The sequence below is a fragment of the Furipterus horrens genome, unplaced genomic scaffold (genome assembly GCF_987537825.1).
Source record: "Furipterus horrens unplaced genomic scaffold, mFurHor1.1.pri manual_scaffold_1, whole genome shotgun sequence".
Taxonomy (NCBI): domain Eukaryota; kingdom Metazoa; phylum Chordata; class Mammalia; order Chiroptera; family Furipteridae; genus Furipterus; species Furipterus horrens.
In genome coordinates, this window is record NW_028327171.1 from 95816852 (window position 1) to 95841832 (window position 24981).

At 37.0% G+C, this 24981-nt stretch overlaps 1 protein-coding gene across 1 annotated transcript in view; it reads right to left on the minus strand.

Moving 5' to 3' along the window:
• SLC9C1 (solute carrier family 9 member C1) overlaps positions 1-24981 on the minus strand; it is a 132511-nt gene that overhangs the window by 14822 nt on the left and 92708 nt on the right. Inside the window, exons 15-21 of the mRNA XM_090286892.1 lie at positions 13174-13369; positions 9695-9874; positions 7645-7794; positions 6170-6221; positions 4817-4965; positions 3414-3539; positions 169-267 (exon numbers count right to left, since the gene is read on the minus strand). Of these exons, the coding sequence (XP_090143018.1) occupies positions 169-267; positions 3414-3539; positions 4817-4965; positions 6170-6221; positions 7645-7794; positions 9695-9874; positions 13174-13369 (952 nt within the window). The remainder of the gene's footprint in view (positions 1-168; positions 268-3413; positions 3540-4816; positions 4966-6169; positions 6222-7644; positions 7795-9694; positions 9875-13173; positions 13370-24981) is intronic.

Here is a 24981-nt window from a genome sequence, read left to right on the forward strand (position 1 = left end):
ATGTGTGTTGTTATCCACAGTGTTCGAAAAAGAAATTTGCTGTTTGGAACGTAGTTGCTGACCTAAAACAGAAACAATGCAGTTCTTAACATAGAAAACTATTAATTATTAATTTTATAAAGTTTTTAACTAAACTCACAAGTGCATTTTTAATTAACTCTGACTTACCTTTATCATGCCTGAAATAATTACATATATTCCTGTGGGCTCATCACCCTCTTCAAATATTTCATTTCCACAATCAAATGTTACAAATTTGGCTCTTTCCTAAAAAACAATCACCAAATATATGGTATAAACACGATTTTAGCAGTGGTTGGGTAAATTTTATTAAAATTTACATTTTAATAAAAAAATTTTGATATTTTTAAAGTAAATATCACTCAATAAGATCTGAGACATTGTATTAGTAATAAATTTATAAGAGAAAATAGTAGAAATTACCAATAGCAAAAAGAGGAAGGTGAATATTTATAAATATCTGTCATTTCAGATGGGGTATTTATACATGGGTTAAGAAAGAAAGAATCTAGGAATAAGATGTAATGGAAATGTGAACACATTTTACCCGGGTGAAAAATAATCAGAACAGATGCAGGCTAATGGCACATACATGTCTCACTCACACTCATGCTCTTAAACATCTGATGAAGTAAATAAAATTTATTCATTTTAAATATTTTAATCAGGTAGACAAATATAATTGGTCTTTTGGCACCAAGTAGATATAAAAAAAGAATCTTATTAGAACAAGATAAGTGAATTTATTTGTTCATCCTACAAACACTTATCAAACATCTACTATTCAATACGCAGAGTGCCAGGAGCTGAGTATTCAAAAAAATGGACGAGCTAAAATATATAGTTCAGAAGGGAGATATAAAGATGATTATAATGTAATGTACTTAATGTTATAATAAAGGTATGTAATGGATATAATGGTGACACCTTTGATCTTCTAAACTCAAGATGGAGCACAGAATGATCTACTGATAGGGTGTTTGACTCCAAAGTCTATTTTTATGAGTACCTTCAATGGTGGTGTTTCCAGAGAAGCAATAATCATGAAAAATATGGGGGGAAAAGGTGAGAAAAAGGGCATTTCAAGAAAAGTAAATAGCACCCACAGAGAAATGGAATTAGAAAACAGTATAGACATTTCTAGCCCAGATGGAGGCCTAGATAGACACACTGGCTTTCCCTCCACAACTAAGAAGGAATACAACTATCTAAAAACTAGAGACAACCAGCAGTTCCAGAAAATCAAGCTGCATGGAAGTTCAACAAACAAAGATATAAAGAAGAAATACTCATCCAGACAGGTAGGAGGGGCAGAGCCCGGGCGGAGAGGATGCGGTGTGGTGGTGGCCATGGTGGTGGTGGTGGTGGCTGTGGCAGCAGCAGCAGCAACAGCAGCAGCAGCAGCAGCAGCAGGTCAGTGGAAAGTTCAGTCACACATTTTAAAAAGTGGGGAGGGACACCTGGGGAGCGTTCCCAGCTTCTGACCAGATCATGCAGCCCACAGTCCCAGTGCCAGGGAAAATCAAGCCTCATTGCTTCTGACTGTGCAGACCAGTGCAGATTAAGGAGGAGGAAGAAACTGCCAGTCTCTCAGCAGATCCACCCACTCTGGGAACAATGGCCAGAGCAACAGCTAAAGAAGTGCCAGTCCCATACAAAAATGGGAGAAGTGCCTGGGAAAGGGGCAAGTGCTGAGCAAGTGGCATTGTTCCCTCTCTGACCCCTCCCCCACATAAAGCACCACAACATGGTGAAATGGATCTTCCTGTACTGATGAATACCTAAGGCTTCACCCCTTACAACATAACAGGAGCGACAGCTCTATCTAAGACACAAGCAAAAAAAAACCAAAAACAAAAACACAAGAGTGTCAAGATGAGGAGACAGAGAAGCATAGCCCAAAAGGGGGAATGAATCAAAGTTCCAGTAGGAACAGATGAGGAGATAGCCAACCTAACAGTTGTAGGATTAAAAACACTGGTGATAAAGATCCTTACAGGTTCAACAGATATGTTTGAGTACAACAAATGCATAAGGAAAGAAGTGAAGACTATGCTAAGTGAAACGAAGGAAAATCCACACAAAACCAATGGTGCAGAGAAGGAAAATGGGGTTTAAATCAATGACTTGGAACATAAGGAAGAAAAAAACAATCAACCAGTACAGAATGAGAAAACAAGAATTGAAAAGAATAAGCAGAGGCCTAGGAACCTTTGGGACAACTTTAAATGTGCCAGTGTCTAAATCGTAGGGATGCCAGAAGGAGCAGAGGAAGAGCAAGAAATTGAAAGCTTATGTGAAAAAGTAATGAGGGAAAACTTCCCAAATTTGGCAAAGGAAATAGACATATGAGTCCAGGGAGCCCAGAGAGTTTCAAACAAGCTAGACCAAAGGAGACCACACCAAGACACATCATAATTAAAATGCCAAAGGTTCAAGATAAAGAGAGAATCTTAAAAGCAGCAAGAGAAAAGAAGAGAGTTACCTACAAAAGGATGCCTATAAGACCATCAAGTGATTTCTCAAAAGAAACTTTGCAGGCAAGAAGGGACTGGCAAGCAGTATTCAATGTGATGAAAAGCAAGGACCTACAACCAAGATTACTGTATCCAGCAAAGCTATCATTTAGAATGGAAGGGCAGATAAAGTGCTTCCCAGACAAGGTAAAGCTAAAAGAGTTCATTATCACCAAGCCATTATTATATGCAATTTTAAAGGGACTTATTTAAGAAAAAGAAGATCAAAATTATGAACACTAAAATGACAACAAACTCACAACTATCAACAACTGAATCTAAAAAATAAAAACAAAATCCAACTAAGCAAACCAGAATAGGAACAGAATCACAGGTATGGGGATCATTTGGAGGGTTATCAGCTGGGAGGAGGATAGGGGAGAGATGGGGAAATGGTGTAGGGATTTAGAAGCATAATTGGTTGGTACAAAATAGACAAGAGGAAGTTAAGAATAATATAGGAAAGGGTGAAGCCAAAGAACTTATATGCATGACCCATGGACGTGAACTAAGGGGGAGGTGTGATTGCTGGGGGGAGGGGGATACTGGGAAGAGGGGAGCAAAGGGGAAAATTGGGACTACTGTAACAACATAATCAATAAAATATACTTAAAAAAAGAAAACAGTATAAAGTGCTTGGGGGACTATGAGTAGTTCAGTATAGAGTATAGGCTAACAGATGAAAATGAAGAGGCAGGCAGGAGAAAGTCTGCAGAAGACTTTGCATTTCATTCAGAGGGATTGTTATTTTATCCTACAGGCAATAAAGGGCATTTAAAGAATTTTAACCTGGAGAATATCATGGCTAAATCATTATTTTTAAGGTCATTTGTTGGTACATTAAAGATGATATTAGTAGGAAATAAAAAATATTACCTGAATAAATTTTATATGGTCTTCATTTTTAGCTAGCCATGGAATATGGTAAAGTGCTTCAGTAATAGTAAGTGGCTGGATAATAGGTTGAAAATCAAGTAAGTCTCTTTTTTTGTCCATTATTAACTAAAATCACAACATTTAAGAAAGAAGATGAACAAAACTGGCGCTCACAGAATATTTAAAACAATTATAGCTTTGTACTATTTTTTTTTTCTTCCTTTTCAGAGACTGGTTTTTCCAACCTCTCCCCTTTTATAGCATTTTTCTGCTATCATTTTCTGAAGTAATAGATTAAACTTTTAAAAGTAAACACTTTTACTGACATACAGCAGATAGTCAAAAAGTGCACAAATCATAAAAGTTCACTCAAAAAAATTTACAATGTGAAAACATCTGTGTAGCCAGCACCCAGATTAAGAAATAAAACATTTACTGTACCCTAGAATCCTCCCTTATGTTTTCCACTAGTCATTATTTCTATCCAAAGATAATCACTTTTCTATCACCAGAGTCTAGCTTTGTCTGGGTTTGAGCTTTATCTGCATAAAATCAAAGAGTATATACCTGTTCATGTTTGGTTTCATTTGCTCAAATTATGTTTCTGAGATTCATCTACAATGTTGCAGGGAGCAAAATTTCATTTATGTAATTTTCCTTGTTGTATAGGATTATGTTGTATTATACCACAGCTTTATCTCTCATTGATTAACACTTTGGTTACTCCAGTTTGGGGCTTTGTAATGCTGCTATGAGTAGTTGTTTGCTGTACATACTCATATGTATACATGTCTGTTGAATATAGAGTTATATAATCTAATTTTTGTGTCATCAAATATATGGGAATTTAGTAGATTTTGCCAAGCAATTTTCTAAAGTGATTGCACTGGCTTACACTCCCATTCTGATGGTCCAGGTGTTCCATCATTTGCTTACACTTGGCATTGTCAGTTTAAAAGAGTGAAGAATTTTGGTAGTTGTGTATTTGTATTTCATTTTAGATTTAATTTGCATTAAGCTTATAAAATTATATTTGGCACACTTTGTTGTGTTTACTGGCTTTTGAATACCCTCTGTTGTGAAGTACCTATTCAAATCTTTTGCCCACTGAAAAATATTTTTTGTCTTATCATTACTGATTTGGAAGAAGTTTTTATATATGGTGTTAGGGAAGGGTTGAAGCATAGAAAGTAATGATCCTTCACTATGACAAGATGGGAAAGAAAAGTCCATCACTGGAGCTGCAGAAGAAAACTCTCTATGGTGTGTGCTTTGTTCTAGAGAATTATTTAGTTAGATATTCATGTCTCAGGGATGGCCTATATTGGAAAGCACCAAAGGTAGGCTTGAAGATCATAAATGACTATATATCAAATAATTGCTTTGAAGATATTCTACCTCACCTTGTTAATTTCAGAAGCCTCAATTTTATGAAGAATTCCTTCAAACCTGAAAACCTTAATAATTTCTCTAGCCAAATTGAGCATGACATTAATCTGTTCCTTTGTTTTAATAGTGACAGCAATTTCTGGGTGATCATACTCTAAGTAGCCTGAAAAGTAACAAAATATTTTCAGGTGACATAAGGACATTGTCTAAATACTTCATTTAGACAATAAACTAGTATTTCTCCTCTAAATCCATAGAATACAACCCTCAATACAGGAAAAGTCCCTCTCCCTAATGGGGCCTCAGCAATCAGTCATTGCAGAGTTCTGCCTGCCACTTTCCTGTCTTTAATTCATATAATACTTGTGCCATGAAGGACAGACAGCCTCAGTTTTAGGATTAATCATTCTACCAATCCACCTGCACTGGACACTTGAGAGGCTCTTCTAGGCTCTAGGTCTGAAGTTCATGATCTGCTTTTCTATTCTGTTTGAATCAAGATTTCTGACTACAGACTGTGGGTTTAGATATGGCTTTGATTAAGTCTTTTCAATCAATCTGGGTCCTGTTCTGCTCACCCTGTCTGTGCATCCATGTACTCCATCCACCTATCTGTTTCTCTGGTCAGGATTCCTAGACGTGAAATGTGAATCTAATCCTCTTAGATTCTGCATTTGGGTTTTTCCTTGGTCATGACTTCTTGTGTGGCTTGATAGCTATCTGTCATGCAAGCGCTCTCAAGCATGGCTCATTCCCAGGCTTGCTGTGTGCAAAAATCCCTTCTCCTCACATACACTGTGCTATTAGAAGTGTGTCTATCCTACTCCTGGGATTTGTCCTGTACTATGAGCGTGACTTGGCATGATTCAGAGAATAGGCTCTTGCCATGTTTGGGCATTGAGCTTCCCAGAAGCCACAACTGAGGTCTTTGAGACTGTTCTCATTTCAGTTCTTTCTAAAGCTTAAATCCTCAGATGTCAGCTTGGTGGCAAGTGGCAGGAAAAAAATAACTTCTTCCTTTTGTTGCTCAGGAAGGTATGCACACTTTTCTTTGGAAGAAACTGAATTTATAAGGTGATAATAACATGTGTCATCATGCCATGCAAATGTGTTTTCTTTAGAAACATAAATTAAAAGGCCTGCATTGTGGCATAAGTCAGAACAAAGTCATAGAGGTAATACTATGTTATTCAGTCCAGCCAAAAATATGATCATATTGATTGCTGAAGTAATCCACTTTATTTTTAGTAGTAAGAGGGCCCCCTTAAATATCAGCTTAGTTATCAAAACCTTTGCCTCTCTGAACTGGTGGTGATAAGAGATGATCATGAATTTTTTAGGGTGAGAGGTACTTGAGAGTTACCTACCTAACTCTTTCATAGCATGTACCATATTCCTCATTATCCTCCTTAATAACATCTATGAAACAAAAGAAACATTATCTCCATTGGAAAACAAAATGTTATAAAATGTCATAACATTGGCAACTGATGAATTTTTAACCCAGATTAACAACTAAAGAAAAGTATGGAGAAAGCTTTTCAGGGATTAGTATTGAATTTTGTGCAATGAATTTTATTTTGAATGGTGGAGAGGATAAGAAGTGGCATCACCTAGGTTGATTTTGAGAAGCCTGAAGGTGAGTCATATCTTCCTTTAAAGAACTTGCTTTAGGATACGATTGATTCTGAAAAATGCAAGCATGGCAGGTACTTTGCTATTCAACTTTATGACAGGCTCCAAATTTGGGACATTCAGGTGGCTTTCAACTTTAGGTGAGTTAGAAGGTATTTGGCCAAGCTGTGTGAGAGCAAAAATGAGAGCTAAAGGTGGGCAACATCTTCAAGATTCAAGACCAGTTTTTGTATTTTCTACTGTGTTTCCTCAAATTGCAGTGCTAAATATGAGTGGTTAACAGAAGTAACAAAATTCAGGAAAATATTTTTAAAGTTATAGGTGGTGAAGGGAGGAAAGGTACTGCTTTTTGCATTGTACTACAGGCAGGGTGGGGCAAAAGTAGGTTTACAGTTGTGAGTATGCAAAAGTTTGTTCTTGTATTATTAGTTATTAGTTATTATGTACAATAATTAAGAGTTCAATTTTCTCAAGTACAAAGCATTGAGCACATAACATATAGCATGTAAATGTTCTAAATTGCCTTGAAAAGTAAATATTTAATTTCTGACAAACTTGTGGGCCCATGTCAGTGTTAATCAACCTTAATTGAGAAAATAAAATATAAAATATAAAAGCTAGAACTTAGGTCCTAGAATTCTCTTTGCCATTTACTAGTTACATGTTTTGGGGAATAATCATTTAACCTCTGTTGGCCTCATTTTTCTCCTCTGTATAATGAACAAATTAAACAAAGTTTCCCTCTAGATGAGTTATTGTTCTTTTTTTCATTTGCCAGAATCCCATCTTTCCCTTGTTTTGCTATTTACTGTGGGAAATTCAGGGATAGTAGGAAATAGAAGGAACCTTTGTGAATTCTGAGGAAGCTCTATTTGCTCAACACTGCGATCACTTCTCATTCTCCAATATTTCTTATTTAATGTATCTGTAGCCTGATATACCCTGGAACTTGTACTGGGAAGGAACTGACCACTGCACGTGGGTCTCACATTTGCAAGAGCCTTGTGACTTGCTAATATGGCACAGATATTTTAGTAAGGATGCATTTCAGTAATCTAAATGTAGACTAGTTTAAGGTTTTACAAAAATTACCTAGCAAATCAGGAATCAAAGACTATATCTACATACGAGACAGAGAACATGATGGAAGGTAGCAACTGAGGGGTGGGAAAAATCAACCATTTTCTTAGTATTTGGTTTATCTCACCTGTTTAACCTGTTTAGAACTTGCAGTGTGATCAATTATAGTCATTATGTCTGCTTCACCTTGGATATACCCTTTTAGTATAGCATACCTAAAGGACAGCTGGTGACTCATCTTTTTATCTATTAATTGCAGCAACTTTGGTGTTATGAGCTGAAAAAAAGAGAACTAGTATTTAATTTTAATTGTACAAATTTTAGTTGATTATATATTGATTAACTAAAATAGATAATATTAAAAAACAACATGCTCTCAGCAGTAACTATAGCAACCTGTCAAGGTTCTTATATTCATGGTATTTTTATAACTTCATAGATAGAGCTACTTTCCTATAACAAATAATGTTGGACACCTATGTGAAGTTATGGTTTTATTATTTATTTAATAGTTCATTTTTTATTGCACTTTTCCTTTTTTCTTTTTTTCCCGTTATCACCCCCTCCCCATGCCTCTGTAATGACTTTACTCTTTACTTGTTTTCTTTATAAAGAATTTGATGCTATTTTCAATTGGTTTAATGCTCGGAAAACAATGTAATCAGTCTTTTCTGGGCTTAGGCATAAAACGACTGCCACTAAACTTACTAGGTGGTTCATTTGGGTTAGGACCTACAACAGCTATACTCTCTTTTTGACTCTACAATTAATTTCTCATTGTTTCTGTGCTGACGGTTTAAGTCTTCGGGTTACCTGTTACCATTGTGCAGTCCTCTAAATTGAGCGGAGTTGGTTGTCCCCTGCTTTCCTATGCTCCATAATCTTCACACTCCACCCTCCAACCACCTGCCATTAATCCTCAAAGAGCTTACATTCATCCTTCAAAATTCAGTTCAAGCATCAACTAGTGAAGGAAGTTTTCTATACCCCATCGTGCATACTACTGTTTTGCACTCTCCCTACCATATAACATGGGAATATTTAGATAGATTTCTTGTTTCTCTTCTTCAATAAGATGTCTAGAAGCAGAGACTATATCTAATTTGTTTTCATATTTTGAGGACTACCATTTGACATAAAATAAGAATTAAGAGGTTTCTGAATATATGAACAAACTTTTCTAGGTGGCTTACCAATTTCTTCATTTAAAATATTTGACTGACCCTATATCTTCCTATCAGAAAGAATTAACTAGTCACTAGAATACACTAGACTTGCCTTCCTCACGTCAAAATACACACTAACACCACTAGACAGTCTCATATGAAAATAAAAAAGAAACAGCTACTGTTTACATACTCTTAGACCTGGCTGGTACATGCCTCTCCACAGTGAAAGTATTTTTTAAACATATGTAAGAAAGCTCTAAATGTAAAGGTTCTAATCTATTAACTTTATATCTAGATGAACTATGTCTTATTTAGTTTTTTCTTTCCCACAGTGCTTATCTGTGTAAGTGTCTTGTTTGTATATGAAGAAAAGAGAGAGATAGAGAGACAGAGAGAGAATATTTGTATCCACATATAAAAAATATACATTTTTTATATTCTTTATGACAGAGTTTTTATGTCATTGAAATAATCACATAGAAAATAACTACCCATCGTACTTGTACAAAGATGTATTAGACAATCAAAGGTAATTTTTGATGCTGTGATTCTATAACACTATAAATTCATATAACACAAAGTATGTATTTTTTGGCTTTTTGAATTATATAAATGTACATTGTTTTGACACCATGAGTGGTTTGCAATGGTTAGTTTTTTGTTGTTGTCATTGATTCCCATCTTTTATTCCAGGCATCTATAATAATAAAGATTACTTTGGGGTTAAATTGTACTTATATTAATATGGAATTCTTCATGTGCTCTTTAGTCAAAGAAAAAGCTATGATGAGTATGTCTGTACTTTCATGTACTAAATGTTTTTCCAATACAATTTGAATATTTATAATATAATATGTCATAAAAATTGATTTGTCAAAAGAATCTAAAATTTAAAATATAAACAGCCCAACAGAAGTGGAAGCCATAAAACTAGTCAACTTATTTTAGTTTACATTTTAAAAAACTGTCAAAAGAAATTTGAAATTGCATAATTTAATAGTTCTTTACCTTCACAAGGCGTAGCATGCGAAGAAGTTGAATAGTTTTAAAAACTATTGGAACCAGGTTGGAAGTATCATTAATGGAATGTGTCTCAAAAAGTATTACATCTATGATTCCAGCTAATGTAATTACTAATTCACATAGGTTCCAGGTCTGTAAATAATATTCCTTCTTCATTGCTGCTATCTGTTGATTTTAAAATAAATTATATTATTTGTTTGTGTTTTTACTATACCATTTCCACAATAACTGAAACATCACTAGTTAGATTTTTCTTTGATTACCTTAAGACTCTACTTTTCTGAATTACTGTGATTATATTTTAAATTAAGTATAATTTAAATAATTTGAAATTAAATGGTTAAGACATTGAAGTATCTATTCCAAAGGAGAAAATTTTCAAAACACCTACTATTTTATGATAGTTTATTAATTCATTCCATTTTTATTTCAAAAAAATGTTTATTGAGAGCATACTCTATCTAAGAAAGTTGAAGGTGTCAAAAATATTGTGGATTTCATCCTGGGAAATTAGATTTCTTGTGGAATTTTAAAGAAAGAGTAGGTTTGGAGAAACTATATTTATTTTGAATATGCTGTTTGAGATGTCAGCACAATACTTTGTTGAAGAGATCCAGTCATCTATTGTTCATGTTCTCTGAGACTCTAGATAAAATCTGAGCTGGAGACATGAATATAAGAGTCATTAGACTATGAAAAGTAGTTGATGCCAAGGAAGTGAAGAGATAGCATGGCCTATGAAGCCCTTTCCTATTTGATTCATGGCTATATCTCCTCTCTCATTTTCTATATCTTCCACACAAAGTTAACATCTCTCCAGATCCACCTTGACCAACCCATGGCTAAGCTCGAGTCATTGGGAATTATGATCCTTGTCTGAGTCACAATGTGGCTTCTAAGTTTCTCTTGTTCTTGTTGTCTATTATGCTATATAATCCTGGTCCATATTCCTTACTTTGACCCTTATTCATTATTCAAAATGCAACTCAAGCATCTACTACCCTTGAAAGACTTTCTTTTCTGACCTTACTATTCTGTGTAAGAAACTCATGTCTTTTCCCCACAACTAGCGCCTGTGTAGCCCTTTATTATAATAGTTCAGATACTGATTTGTAATTTTAATTTGTCTTCTCTTAGAAATCCAATCCCCCTACTCATCATTATTTAAAGAAAGTGTAGGAGGCAGACATATTTATGTCCCAGAGAAAACATATCCTCTATTATAAATTAAGAAATTTCTATACTTATTTATAAACAGGCTCCCGAGTGTTTAGTAGTAGAGTCATTTTCCATGAATCTGTTCACATTTGGCCAAGCTGAGGAAATTCAATGTCTGAATCTAGAAAGCAGAAGTCCAAATCCTGGTCTTGTGAGGTCCTGCCCACATCACCATTTAGTCTCTGTAGATGTCTCATTTCTTTCTTATTGAAACAGGTATAGGTTGGATGATTCTCGTAGGAACTTGAAAGGATTGATATAAAGAATAAGACTATCTAAATACGAAGTATTTATAAATGTGAAGGAGTTATCTTGAGGTTGTCACTAGGAAACAGCCACAAGAGAGGAAGGGCCTGATGTGAAAGAATAGTGTGGGCTTTGAAGAAATAGGGGTTTGTTGAATTAAGTTTGCTCTCAGATGAAGAAAAGTGATTACACTTCCTCTGAGAAAGTTTCAAAAGACCAATTCCTCTAATAGGTTGAAGAGTGTTTGGGAAAATGTTGAAAATACAGGAAGGGCATTTCAAGGCAACATTGTTTATTAGAAAAAACAATAATTTTGAAGGTTTGGATCCCACTTCTATTATTCATTAGCTATGTGACTTTAGATAAGTTACACAACTTATCAGATACTCAGGTCCCTTATATGTAAAATGCAAGGCATGATACATATCTGTCTTAAAGGATTAATTTAAGGATTTGAAGTGTTATCAAAATGATTGATAGTTTATAGGTGATTATTTATTATTATTGTTATTAACATAATGGATATTTTAAAAGGCATGATACAAAGGAACAGAATTGAGCTAAATAGAAAAGAGGGTAAATGACATGGCAAGTAAAGGTAAGTTGGAAAATTGGGCATTGCGGATGAATCTTGAATTAAGTAGAAGGGAGACAAGAACAGGGTTGCACAGTTGGGAGTATCCTCTCAGCTATGAAGTATATCCATGTTGGCAGTCCAGTGCTGCTATTGTAAGTGGGCCTGATTGATTGAAGCTATGGCTTTGTGTGGCTATGACAGTAGCTTATATGTGGTAGAGTACAAAAAATAATAGAGCAATAGGGATCTTCATTGATTACTTAGACCAACCCTGACTTTTTATAGAAGGAAAAAATTGAAGTTGGGATAAGTTCAGTGACCTTGTGAACAGTTTTGCAAGAGTGAACCAAAGCCAGAGCAAATTTACTGAATCCCAGCTCTGTGCTCTTCCCACTATAGATCATGTTATAGTACAAAATATTACATATTTTAGGAAGCTTTTCACTCTCATCATATAATTGACCCTAATTATTAATTGCTTTATTTTTTCTTAAATATATGAAATACCCTATGGTCATACCAACTAACTTAAAAATTATTACATAAAATGTGACCAGTTGTGAATTCATTTCCTCCCCAACATTATGGCTCTGCAATAGCATTTATATTTTCCACTAAAAACTTGAGAGTCATTTATGTTGTCCAAATATCAGATATAATCCTTCTATTTAAATTTTCTGGCTAAATTATTTTATATTACAACTTGTTGACATGATACTGTTGTCAGTTTGTGATGTATATTTCCATCATTTAATAGCTACCTTTATATTGGATTTAAAAATCAAATTATGATATCTTTTTTAGTATAAATGGTATCTATCAATCTACTTATCCATTTAGTTATTGATTTAGTATAAAAAATAACATAACAAAACCAACATCCATGTGTTCACTACCCTGATAACTTTACAACTATTGCCAAAACTTGTAAAACTCACTCTGGGTCCCTTTGACACACACTATTTAAAATTTTATTTTATTTTATTTTATTATTATTATTTTATTTTATTTATCTGTTTTTAGAGAGAGGGAAAAGGAGAAAGAGAGGGAGAGAAACATCACTGTGTGGTTGCCTCTCTCACACCCCCAACTGGGGACCTGACGAGCAACCTTGTCATGTGCCCTGACTGGGAATCAAACCAGCGACACTTGGTTCACAGGCCGATGTTCAATCCACTGAGCCACAGCAGCCAGGGATATAAAATTTTACTTTTGCAAATACAAAATCAGTTCTTAAAGTCTGGATATGTTCTACTGAGTCCCCCTAAAAATGACTGTGAAAAACGGAAGTTTATTTGTTTGAGAAGTATAAGAAAATTCCAAACACTCTTAGAAAACTGGCTGTAGCTGGTGTTGAAAAATGAAGTTAGGAAATCTCACTCTTGGATATAACACACAGACACACACACACACTTTAGATTACCTTAACTAGTGTCTCTAGGATGTACAATGCAAGAAAAAAGTAGTTACAATTTCTTATTTCATTCTCATATATATCATCTAATGCAGGTATCCAAGAAATTAGAATAGGGAACATATTCATTAGTATCACAAGATATCCAACATACTCAAATTCATCAGCAAATACTATTTTGTGGAATACACGAAGAAAAAAATGTCTGTAAAGAAAAAAAGATAGTTGTATTTGATAAAGGAATTACATCAAATTATTTTCACTATATATTCAGTTCTGTTCCAATCATCAATAGCTACAGAGCCCCGCTTAGTGCTGAGAAGTAGCCATCACTATGTGACACTTTCTGGCATCATACTTCAGATATTGTCCTTTTTATTTCCTCCTCTGCTAAATGACTTGATGCTGGTTTTCTCTCTTTGTTTCTCATCTTCCTCACCTCTTCCTCATTTTTACTGTACTTTTAATAGGAATACTTTCATTTATAAGACAGGGACAATTTAAACTGGAAATATTAAGAAGTGAAGGAAATCCCTTTTACCTCAGACATAACTACTATTAACAGTTTGAATATTGTTTCAATCCTTTGGTTTATATGATCACTATTTACAAAAACAAAAGAAGAATTATATCATACACATTGTACTGTAACCTGCTTTTCCTCTTCTCTCTCTTAACAATGTATTATGAGGCCCATTCCTTGTCAAGGCATAAAATTGAGAACAAATCCCAGGACGTGTGTGGTGGAAGAGTATGGTTCCACATTTTATAAAAAAATTTAAAGTAATGTGTATGCCATGGAAAATAGTTTCCATACCAAGTATGCTAGAAAGTGGAATTGTGAATGAGGATTTACTTTATGTGTTTATAATTTTATTTTAAATTATTCAAATAGTGTAATACTGAATTTTTATTGTTAAAATTCAAATAAAATGATTAATTAATTACTGAATGAAGATTGGTTAAAGTACTGGATTACTTCACCATTCTCAGAGGTCAATCTGTGTTACACAGGACCTGAAAATTTTACAGTTTGGGGTCCTATTTAAGAAAAGAACATAAAATTATGAACATATATATAATCCTGTCCAAGGCCTCAGACAGTGAGATTATTTTTTTTTTTTTTTTTTTTGAGCAGCAAAGCGAGGCGTTTATTCACGAGTATGCAGAGTCAGGCGCACCCTCAGCCAGGACAATGTACGCACAAAGTAGACAAAGAAAGCTGATTTTATAGTAAAGTGCCCCACCCTAACGTGAAAGAGATTAGCTTCCCCACCTGAAAGTGATTAGCTTCCCCACCATAACGGGATTAGCTTCCCCCACCCCTCTCCTTCTTCCTTGTTTCTCCATTACTGGTTACTCCAGAGTTACAATCTCGAGATTATTTTTTAAGTATATTTTATTGATTGTTGTTACAGTATTTCCAATTTCTTGCCCCTTCGCTTCCCTCTGCCCAGTATCCCCTGGCTCTCCAGCAATCCCACCCCCCTTAGTTCATGTCCATGGTTCATGCATATAAGTTCTTTGGCTTCACACTTTTCTATATTATTCTTAACTTCCCCCTGTCTATTTTGTACCAACTGATTATGCTTCTTAGTCCCTGACCCATTTCCCCATTTCTCCTCCTTCCTCCTCCCAGCTGATAACTTCCAAATGATCCCCATACCTATGACCCTGTTCCTATTCTGGTTTGCTCAGTTGGATTTTGTTTTTATTTTTTAGATTCAGTTGTTGATAGTTGTGACTTTGTTGTCATTTCAGTGTTCATAGTTTTGATCTTCTTTGTCTTAAGTAAGTCCTTTTGACATTTCATATAATAATGACTTGGTGATGATGCGCTCCTTTAGCTTCACCTTGTCTGGGAAGCACTTCATTTGCCCTTCCATTCCAAATGATAGCTTTGCTGGGTAGAGTAATCTTGGTTTTAGGTTGCTTTTCATCACATTGAATACCGCTTGCTAGTCCCTTCCTGCCTGCAAAGTGTCCTCTGAGAAATCAGCTGATAGTCCTATAGGCACCCCTCTGTAGGCAACTCTCCGCCTCTCTCTTGCTGCCCCCAGGACTCTGTCTTTATCTTTTATCTTTGGCATCTCAATTATGATGCGTCCTGGTGTGGTCCCCTGTGTCCAGCTTGCCCAGGACCCTCTGTGCTTCCTGGACCTGTATGTCTATCTCCTTCACAAAATTTGGGAAGTGTTCCTCATTTTTTTCAATTCTTGCTTCCTCATTCTGCAGTGGTTGATTGTTTTTTTCTTCCTTATATTCCAAATCATTGATTGAACCCCAGTTTCTTTCCCTTCACCATTGGTTTTGTGTGTATTTTTTTTGTTCCACTTAGCATAGCCTTCACTTCTTCTCTTATGCATTTGCCGTACTCAAGCTTATCTGTCAAGCCCATGAGCATCTTTATTACCAATGTTTTGAATTCTGCATCTGTTAGGTTGGCTATCTCCTTGTTGCTTAGTTTCGTTTCCCATTTTGGGCCATACTTCTCTGTCTCCTCATTCTGACAGGCTCCTGTGTTTGTTTGCCTCTGTGTCCCAGGTAGAGCTGTCAGTTCTGTTATGTTGTAAGGAGCAGAGCCTTAGTGATTTGTCAGTACAGAGCAACCTGTTTTACCATGTTGTGGTGCTGTTTGTGGGGGAGAGGTCCAAGGGGGAACACTGCTGCTTGCTCAGCACTCACCCCTTTTCCCAGCACCTCTCCCACTTCTGCACCAGACTGGCGCCCCTCTAGCTGCTGCCCTGGCCGTCATTCCCAGAGTGGGTGGGTCTGCAGACATTCTAGGACCGTGGGGGCCCCTTTAAACAAGCAGACTCTGCTGAGACTGGCAGTTTCTGCCTCCACCCCAACCCTCACTGGTCTGCACAGTCAGAAGCAATGAGGCTTCATTTTCTCCAGTGCTGGGACAGTGAGCTGCGAAGTCCAGTGAGGAGCTGGGAATGCTCCCCAGGTGCCCCTCCTGACTTTTTAAAATGTGTGACTGTGCTTTCTGCTGACCTGCCACTGCCGCCGCCTCTGCCACTGCTGCCGCCTCTGCCACTGCCACCACACCGCATCCTCTCCTCCCCAACTTCGCCCCTCCTATTGGTCTGGATGAGTGTTTCTTCTTTATATCTTTGTTTGCTGGACTTCTATGTAGTTTGATTTTCTGGAACTTATGGTTGTTTCTAGTTTTGAGGTAGTTGTATTCCTTCTTAGTTGTGGATGGAGACACAGCCTTTCTGTCTATGTCTCCATCTTGGCTGGAAGTCCCAGTGAGACTGTTTTACTTGCTTTCTTCCAGCAATAAAATTATATCTGGCACAGCACTGCATTTGAGGTTACATTTTGCCCCAGTTCATAATCAACTATAATCTGACTTGTTTATGCCACACAAATAAATTGAAAAAATTTTGATGGGAATAACTCACAATTTTTTTAAACCTTTTTTATTTTATTTTATTTTTAAGTATATTTTATTATACTCTTACAGTAGTTCCAATTTTTTCCCCTTAGATCCCCTCCACCTAGCACCCCTCCTCCCCAAACAACCCCCCACTCCAAGTCCATGCCCATGGGTCATAAATACAAGCTCTCCTGCCTCACCCTTTCATATATTCTTCTTCTTTTAATTAATTAATTAATTAATTAATTATTTTAACAATAAAAAATAACAATTCCTCCCTCTCAGACTTAAGACCCTTTGTAATCTTATAAAGGACAATGGGTGAAGGTCTCGAGCTCCTCTAGCTGCTTCAAGCTGGACATGGTCGTCATCCTACCTACCCTTGGGGTCCAGAAATCCCTAATAAGAGTGAAGGTGTGGAGGGGACGGTCGCCTTCCTACATGGGGAAGGATCGTGCAGACTCCAGGTAGGTTGGCTGTCCCCGGACAATGGCATGCTTGATTTAATGTTGTATTCTGGAGGCAACAGATTTGGCAACAAGGTTAAAAGACATCATTCAATCCATAACCACTAGATGACAAAAGACAGGTATTAATTTTTCAATGTCCCACATTAGGGAAAAGAAGGGCTTCTTTGGAGGAAGGTGTGCCAGGTACATCTCACCTGTCCAAAATCCTTTTTCCCATTATACTTAGCTTGGGCTGAGGGAAATATTTTAGGTTTCCTCCCTCTCAGACCTCTGGGCTCTTTCTGTCCAAGCCTTTAGGACAGGAAAGGGAAACCAGTTTTAAAGTGAAGCCCACAGACCACCCCATTCATCACCAACCCAGCCACTTAGTTCAGCCAAACCGTTGAGTCTCAGGAGGCAGAAATGCAGACAGGATTAAGTGAGGCCTATACATAGAGACAATCACTCAGGTAATGAGATCGTAGGCTTATGCCCTTTGAAAACAGAAAACACATGTTAATTTATGTAACATAACCCACACACAAGTTTATAGATCTGTAGGACTGTCTTATCGGAAAGACATCCAGTTGCAAGGCATTTGACATTCTTCTTGCCTGTAAATTAAACATCTTTGATAATGCCACAGACATAGTTTAACTTTCAAATGAAAACAAATTTTAAATGAAAAGAAACTTTAAAGAGAGTTAGCTGCACTACTTTATAGTTTACCACTGAGCATTGTGATTTTCCTTGAATCGCAATTTTTCTCCCTAAGTTTATCCTCCTCGTCATTAAACAGACTGCATTAAGCCCATTTTTAATTTATCCTGTTCATTTGCATAAACAAAACAAGAGCAGTAAATGATCACTTATTATCTTTAGTTCTGCTTTGCTGGAACTTACGCAAGAGACATCTAGGGTGACCTTCAGCCTACCCTTCAAGGCACAGAAGCAGAACCACATACCTGGCATTCAGCCTTGCCTGTAAACACCTGTCTTTTCCAAGTCCTTCTGATTTTCCATTGTGCCTTAAGGTCCCATCTAGCCATCTTTCAGGAAAACAACCTTCATTCCTTCCCTGAAAAGATTGCCATGGACTGCGCATCTATCCAAGGTACCAGGCCTTTTATCTCATGGACTTTTATTACCTTTGAAAGTCAATCCCAGTTCCTTAGGGCTTTTTGGTAACAACCAAAACTGAAGCATGTCTCCTTTAGGCATGAAATTCCAGTCAAAGTCTTAGTTAAAAAAAAAACAAAAAACAACCTCTATTAACAACTGGTCTTATTAGTTTTATGCAAAAAAACTTATGTCATTACTCACTTCTTTAGAATGCCAACCTCTGGAGGGATCAGATAGGGAGAAAAATATACAGTGTGAAGAAAAATCCTTGTCCTTCTAATATTCACTAAACTTGCATTTCCATTCTTTATATTTTCATTTTTCCCCCACCAAAAAAATTTTTTTTGTTTTTCCATTACAGTTGTCCCACTTTTTTCCCCCTCTTGCTTCCCTGCAACCTGCCCTCCTTCTCCCACATTCAGTCCCCACCCAGTTGTCCATGTCCATGGGTCATTAATACATGTTCTTTGACTAGACCCTTCCTCTTCTTACCCCCTTCTCTTCCTCCCATCTCCCCCTTTGTTACTGTTAGTTTATTCCTTGTTTACATAACTCTGGTTCAATTTTGCTCATTTGTGTTGTTCATTAGTTTCCTGTAATAGGTGATAGCATAAGGTATTTTTCTTTCGTTGCCTAGCTTATTTCGCTAAACATAATTCTCTCTAGTTCCAATCATGTTGTTGCAAATGGTAGAAGTTCCTTCTTTCTTTCAGTACTTATTCATTGTCATTTCCCCCCTTTGTACTTGTGTTCCTCTCTGTCTCTTTCTCTGTTTCTTCATCTTCTTAAAGCAGACCCTTTAGCATCTCTTGCAATGCTGGTTTGGTGGAGATGTATTCTTTTAGCCTTCTTTTGTCTTGAAAACTCATTATTTCATCTTCCATTTTGAATGAGAGTCTTGCTGGGTACAGTATTCTTGGTTGTAGGCCTTTGTTTTTCATTGGTTGGAATATTTTTTGCCATTCCCTTCTGGCTTGTAGTGTTTCTGCTGAGAAATCTGATAATAGGCTTATTGGAGCTCCCTTGTATGTTATTGGTTGTTTCTCTCTTGCTGCTTTTAGGATTCTCTCTTTGTCTTTGAATGTTGCCATTTTAATTATGATGTGTCTTGAGGTGGGCCTGTTGGGGTTCATCTTCATTGGGATCCTCTGTGCTTCCTGGATTTGCATGACTCTTTCTCTCTTCATGTTATGGAAGTTTTCTGTCATTAGTTTTTGAAAGAGTTTTTCTATCCCTTGTTCTTCTTCTTCTCCTTCTGGAATTCCTATGATACGGATATTATTATGTTTCATGTTATCCTGAAGCAGTCTTAGAGCCTCTTCAGTCTTTTTCAGTCTCTTTTCACTTTGTTGCACTCTCTGGGAGTTTTTGTCTACATTGTCCTCCAGCTCACTGATCAGATCTTCTGATTCCTCTAGCCTGCTTTTAATTCTTTCTACTGTGTTCTTCAATTCAGAGATCATATTCTTCATTTCCTCCTGGCTCTTATTGATAGCTTCCATGTCCTTTTTTATGCTGGTGTAATTCTCAGGAAGTTCCTTGTAGTTTTTCTGGAGTTCTTTGTAGTTTCCGTCGAGCTCATTGATCTTCTCCATAATCCATGTTTTGAATTCCATATCTGATAGTTTGCTCCCCTCTATTTCATTTAGCACTCTTCCTGGGGATTCTACCTTTCCTTTTGGTGGGGGTTGTTTCTCTGTCTCCTCATTTTTGTGAGTGCTATTGTTTGTTGGTGCTTCTTAGAATGATCTGCACTTCCTGGATCTGCCCCTGGTGGTGTCAGATCCTGTTCCAGTCTGGGCCTAGGCAGCCTGTTGGAGACTTCCAGGGATCTACTGCCTTTGTCTGTCTTCTTTAGTTGTTAATCTATTCAATCTGTGATTAGCCATCAGGCTTAAGGACCGTGGGTGTGGCAGCTTAATTCCTGTAGGCAGGGCTTTTGCTTCCCCTCAGGCTGACGCCACTTGGAGTGGAAGGGTCTGCTTGCAGTGTGGGGATGAGTCAGCACTGGGACCTGGCTGACCGCTTCCCCAGCTCTCCCCCCAAAGCCACCACACCAAATTCTCCGCAAGCATCTCTAGTCCTCTCTGCCTTCCCTCTGCTTGAGCCCAGGGTAAGTGGGGGCCAAAATATTTTTGTATGTGATCCGCTTAAGAGCTCTTTTTTCTCCTGCTGTTTCTCTCCGGCTAGCAAGAAACCCTGTGGTTTTTCACTTTCCACAGCTGGATACTATTTTACTTTCCACTCTGTTGCTATAGGCTGGGAAGCCCAGCTGGGGGTTTAGACCCTGCCCTTCTCAGGGGGAACTGCCGGCTGCTGAGCTGTTTCTCAGTCCCTTCAGCTGTTACCCGTGGGAGCCCAGCCAGCCCTTCCGCATCCCCGCACTCCCTATCGGTCACGTTGTAATGTAGTGGCCTTTTCTGTCTCTCCATGGTTATAAGACTTCTCTCCAGCTAGTGTTCGGTTGGTTATTCCAGATGTCGTCGTCGGCAGCCGTCCGTCTCGAGAGACGATGGTGTAGCTTCTTAAGAGTCTATCTGCACTGCCGAGAATGGCTGTGCAGTCCGACTCGGGAGTGACACGGTATCTGTCTCCTCCCGTGTTGAATCGACATCTTGCGATGACGCTGGAGTGTCCTCTCCAGTGAAGCTGAAGCTACAGAGCCTGGGCAGGGTGATATGGAGGGTCTGCTGTTGCCCATGCAGCAGACACCCCCTCTCTTCGCAGCTGAAGGGTCCAAGGGAAAGACGGAGTCAATACAGCTTGGCCTCAAGTGCGCCGCAGGAGTTGCCGGTGTTGACTACAACGTCAAACCGCCTTAGGGACTCCGGCTCCGGATTTTCTGTCGGGGTTTACTCCCTTAGCCTTTCCCCTGAAGAGGTATGCCGCAAGGCAGCGGAGGTTTTTTGGAGTCAGAGTTTTCCTTCTCTGTATATATATATATATATATTCCAGATGATTTCTCCAAAATTAAGTTGTAAATCCAGACTAGTTCTGGGAGGAGGTTAGTGTAGCTTCCACTTATTCCTCCGCCATCTTGTTTCTTCTCTCTTTAAGTCTTTAATGTTGATGTTAATATCTTAATCCTTAAATGCTATATTATTTCTTATTACTATTTTGGCCAAGGGTTCCACTTGGCCACTTGGCCACTTGGTCCTGCCTGCCATAATGAGTCTTGTTCTGTAGATCAGTTAGACAATGTGAGTATATGGCTAGATACTAAGTATGTTCATCCCAATCATATACTTTGGGACATGGGGAAATTATCACATAGTGGACCTGCTGGACTTCTATGAGATGGAGTGAGAAACTTCATATATTATCTAGCCTAAAAGCTCCCAGCTTTAACTTGAGGTTGAGGACCATGATAACATTTCAAGCTTTTGGTATCAATATTATTTTAAATGTCATATCCCAAAAGTACTAAAGTCTGGGTATTCTCTTTTTCCCACTGCACACTAACTCTGGTAAAGTGATTAAAAGTCCATTTGTAAAAAATTTGAGAGAATATTTATTCTGTATACTTGTGGAATTGTTGTTGTCCTTTCTCAAGGGCTCTGGATCTGAGGACTGACTTAGATATAGAGAAAAAGTAAGGGATCATGAGTTTCCTTTGTAGGGGGTATTATCTTCCTTTTGCCCACCATCTCTCTCTCTATATATATAATTAGAAAAGTCAAGTAACACTGAGTTAACTTTTTGCCTATGTTGCCCTTTGACATAAAATAATATTTGTTAGCCATTCCGAGGTTTGCTGTTCAGAATATAAAGTATGCCCACTTTTCTTCTGACAGTTAACTTCTGCCATTTGGCTTCTGCCATTCCCAAATTCTTTTTTATACAAGAGAGACCAATTCTATTGCAGCTTCAACTATTGTCAATCATGTCCTGCAGAAGACATCTATCACCAAGTTTATCACCAGTGCCTTGGTGGAGGGAAATGTCCTTCAGGTCTTCCCAAAGAATAAGTTTGTGTGGTTGGTTCTGCATTCTCATATAATTAATCTAATTACATACTGTAATTCTTATCATCTGCATTTACTGTAGGTTTTTGGCTCGGTCAAGCTTTAAACAACCATCCCAGGAGGGTAATAGTACTAACTCCAAGAGTCCTTGACAGAATGCTGAGCCTTGAATTATCATGGATAAGACCATCACGCCAATAAATCCTTCACAACCTGGCCTTATGTTGAAATCTTCTCAAGATTCATTCCCTTATATGTTCTATTAGTGTTCTCTGGTATTAGGTCCTGTAATTACTTTTGTTGATAAGTTGTAGCATCCTGAAATAGGCACTATATTTCACCCTCTAGCTGTGTTGAGATCTGACCTGGGTAATTACATCAGAAGCAATGAAAGGTGGTAGAGGTTAACCCTGAAACAAAGACAAGCTTCATCTTGTGATGTCTTTGCAGGCTCTTAAAGTGCTAGGAGACTATTATCTGTCAGCAGGGTAGAGGTGGCTGCTCCTGCCTGGCCAGAATTTTCATGAGAATGTGGGGTTCAAGAACATTAGGCTTGTCCACTCAGGTATCACCACTTCTGATCTCAGGGTCCTGATATTTTTCTATCAGAGGCATGACATTGTTACAGCAGCTCTGCCAATGCTATGCATTTTTTCTTATTTGCTCAGCTCTAGCTGCACCTCCCCAAATTAGTTATACCATATTGATTTTTTATTCAAGGCTGAATAACTTAAGTTGAATTTTTTATTTTAAGAAATGTACATATTTTTCCAGTTTTCTATTCAGTTCCTTTTGGTGATTGACTCGTTCATATTTGTGAGTCCATCACTTACCAAATTTATCATTTCAGTAATACTTATGTCCATATAGAATAATTCTAATAACTGGAGGTTTAGGGATATAAATCTGCTCTTATTTCTTCTGCTGATTATCTTTCATGGTTATTTGTTTTCTTGTGTGTTGTTGATCTTTGATAGTGATGACTTCATCATTGGCTAGAGAACTCAATTTTGAACAGAATGCTATTCAGCATTAGTAATAAATGTTACCATTTGTTAAGCACTTACACAGCCCTAGTGCCTGGACTAAGGACTTCTACCCACACGTAATATTGACAACAATCCCATGAAGTATACAGAAGAGAACCAAACTAGCATATTTTAGCATCTATTACATGTCAGTTACTTTCCCAGATGGTTTACACAAATCAGTTAGCCTCCAGAATATTATTACAGTAATCCCTCTCTATATCGCGGTTCACTTATCGTGGCCTCACTGTGTCACGGGATTTTTAAAAATATTATATTTAATAATTTATCACAGATTTTTCACTATATTGTGGGATTTTGTGGTTCTGTATACATATGTTGTTAAAGTTACATAGGTTTAAGAGTGTAGAATATGTTTAAGAACATAAACAGTGTTTATAAAAGTGTGGAAAAGGTTAATAAGGGAGTAGGAAAGGTTAATAAGGGACTGGGAACAGTTTATAAGTGTGTGGGAAGGGTTTATAAAGCCTTAAAATATACATAAATACTAAAATAAATGTAAGGTTCCTACTTTGTGGATTTCCACCTATCATGGGGGTTGTCTAGAACGGAACACTTGCAATAAGTGAGGGAATACTGTATATCCATTTTTCAAGTGAGGAAACTGAGACCTGAAAAACCTATTCAGCAAATAAGTGATGGAGATGGGGAATTCTAAACCAAGCAAGTAACTCCAAAATCTATATTATCTCCTTTGAGATGAATGGCATCTTAGAGATAGTTTAAAGGATACGTTGACTATCAATTCTAGTTTTTCACATTTTCCTTTTTTAAAGTTACATCAACAGAAACAATTACGCAGAAAGTTGTAGCTTAACTTAGTATTAAAGGCTTTAAAATAACTATAGTACAAAAATGTCCTTTTGGTATTTATTGAGTGCAGTGGGTTAAAGATAAACTATCTTTGATACTTCTATTGAGAAGAGGGGTCTATATTTCTTCCTCTTGAATTAAAGATAAGAAATAAAAGCTATCCAAATTGGAAAGAAAGAAGTAAAATCATCTCTATTCATAGATGATATAATCTTATGTACAGAAAATCCTAGAGAATTCCCCCAAACTGAGTGCTAATAAGTGAATTCAGCAAAGCTTCAGGTACAGGATGAATATATAAAAATCAGTTGTATTTCTATACACTAGAAATGAACAATCCAAAAATAAAATCAAGAAAATTATTAATTTACAGTAGCACCAAAAAGAAAAAATACTTAGTATTAAATTTAACTGAAAACTTGTACACTAAAAATGGTAAGACATTCCTGAAAGAAATTAAAGATCTTAAATGAAAAGACACTCTATGTTCACAAATTGGAAAGTGTAATGTTTTTAAGCTGGCAATACTACCCAAAGGTATGTACAGATTCCATGCAATCTCTATGAAAATCTCAATGGAAATTTTTCCAGAAATAGACAAACTAATTAAAAAATTTGTGTACAATTGCGAGCAACCCCAAATAGTTGCACCAGTCTTGAAAAGTAAAAGATGATGGACTTAAGACTTCCTGATTTCAAAATTGTCTAAGTTATGAAAAACAATTTGGTGGCTTCTCAAGAAATTAAACATAAAATTATCACGTAATTCAGCAGTTTTACTCCTAGCGTTATATCCCAAAGATGGAAAACAGGTATTCAAACAAATACAGTAGTCCCTCTCTCTATCACGGTTCACTTATTGCAGCCTCACTGTATTGCGGGATTAAAAAAAATATTATATTTAAATTTTTATTGCGGATTTTTTGCTATATCGCAGGACTTTTTGGTACTGCATATGTATGTTGTTAAAGTTATGTAGGTTTAAGAGTGTAGAATAAATGTAAGGTTCCTACTTTGCGGGGTGTGTGTGT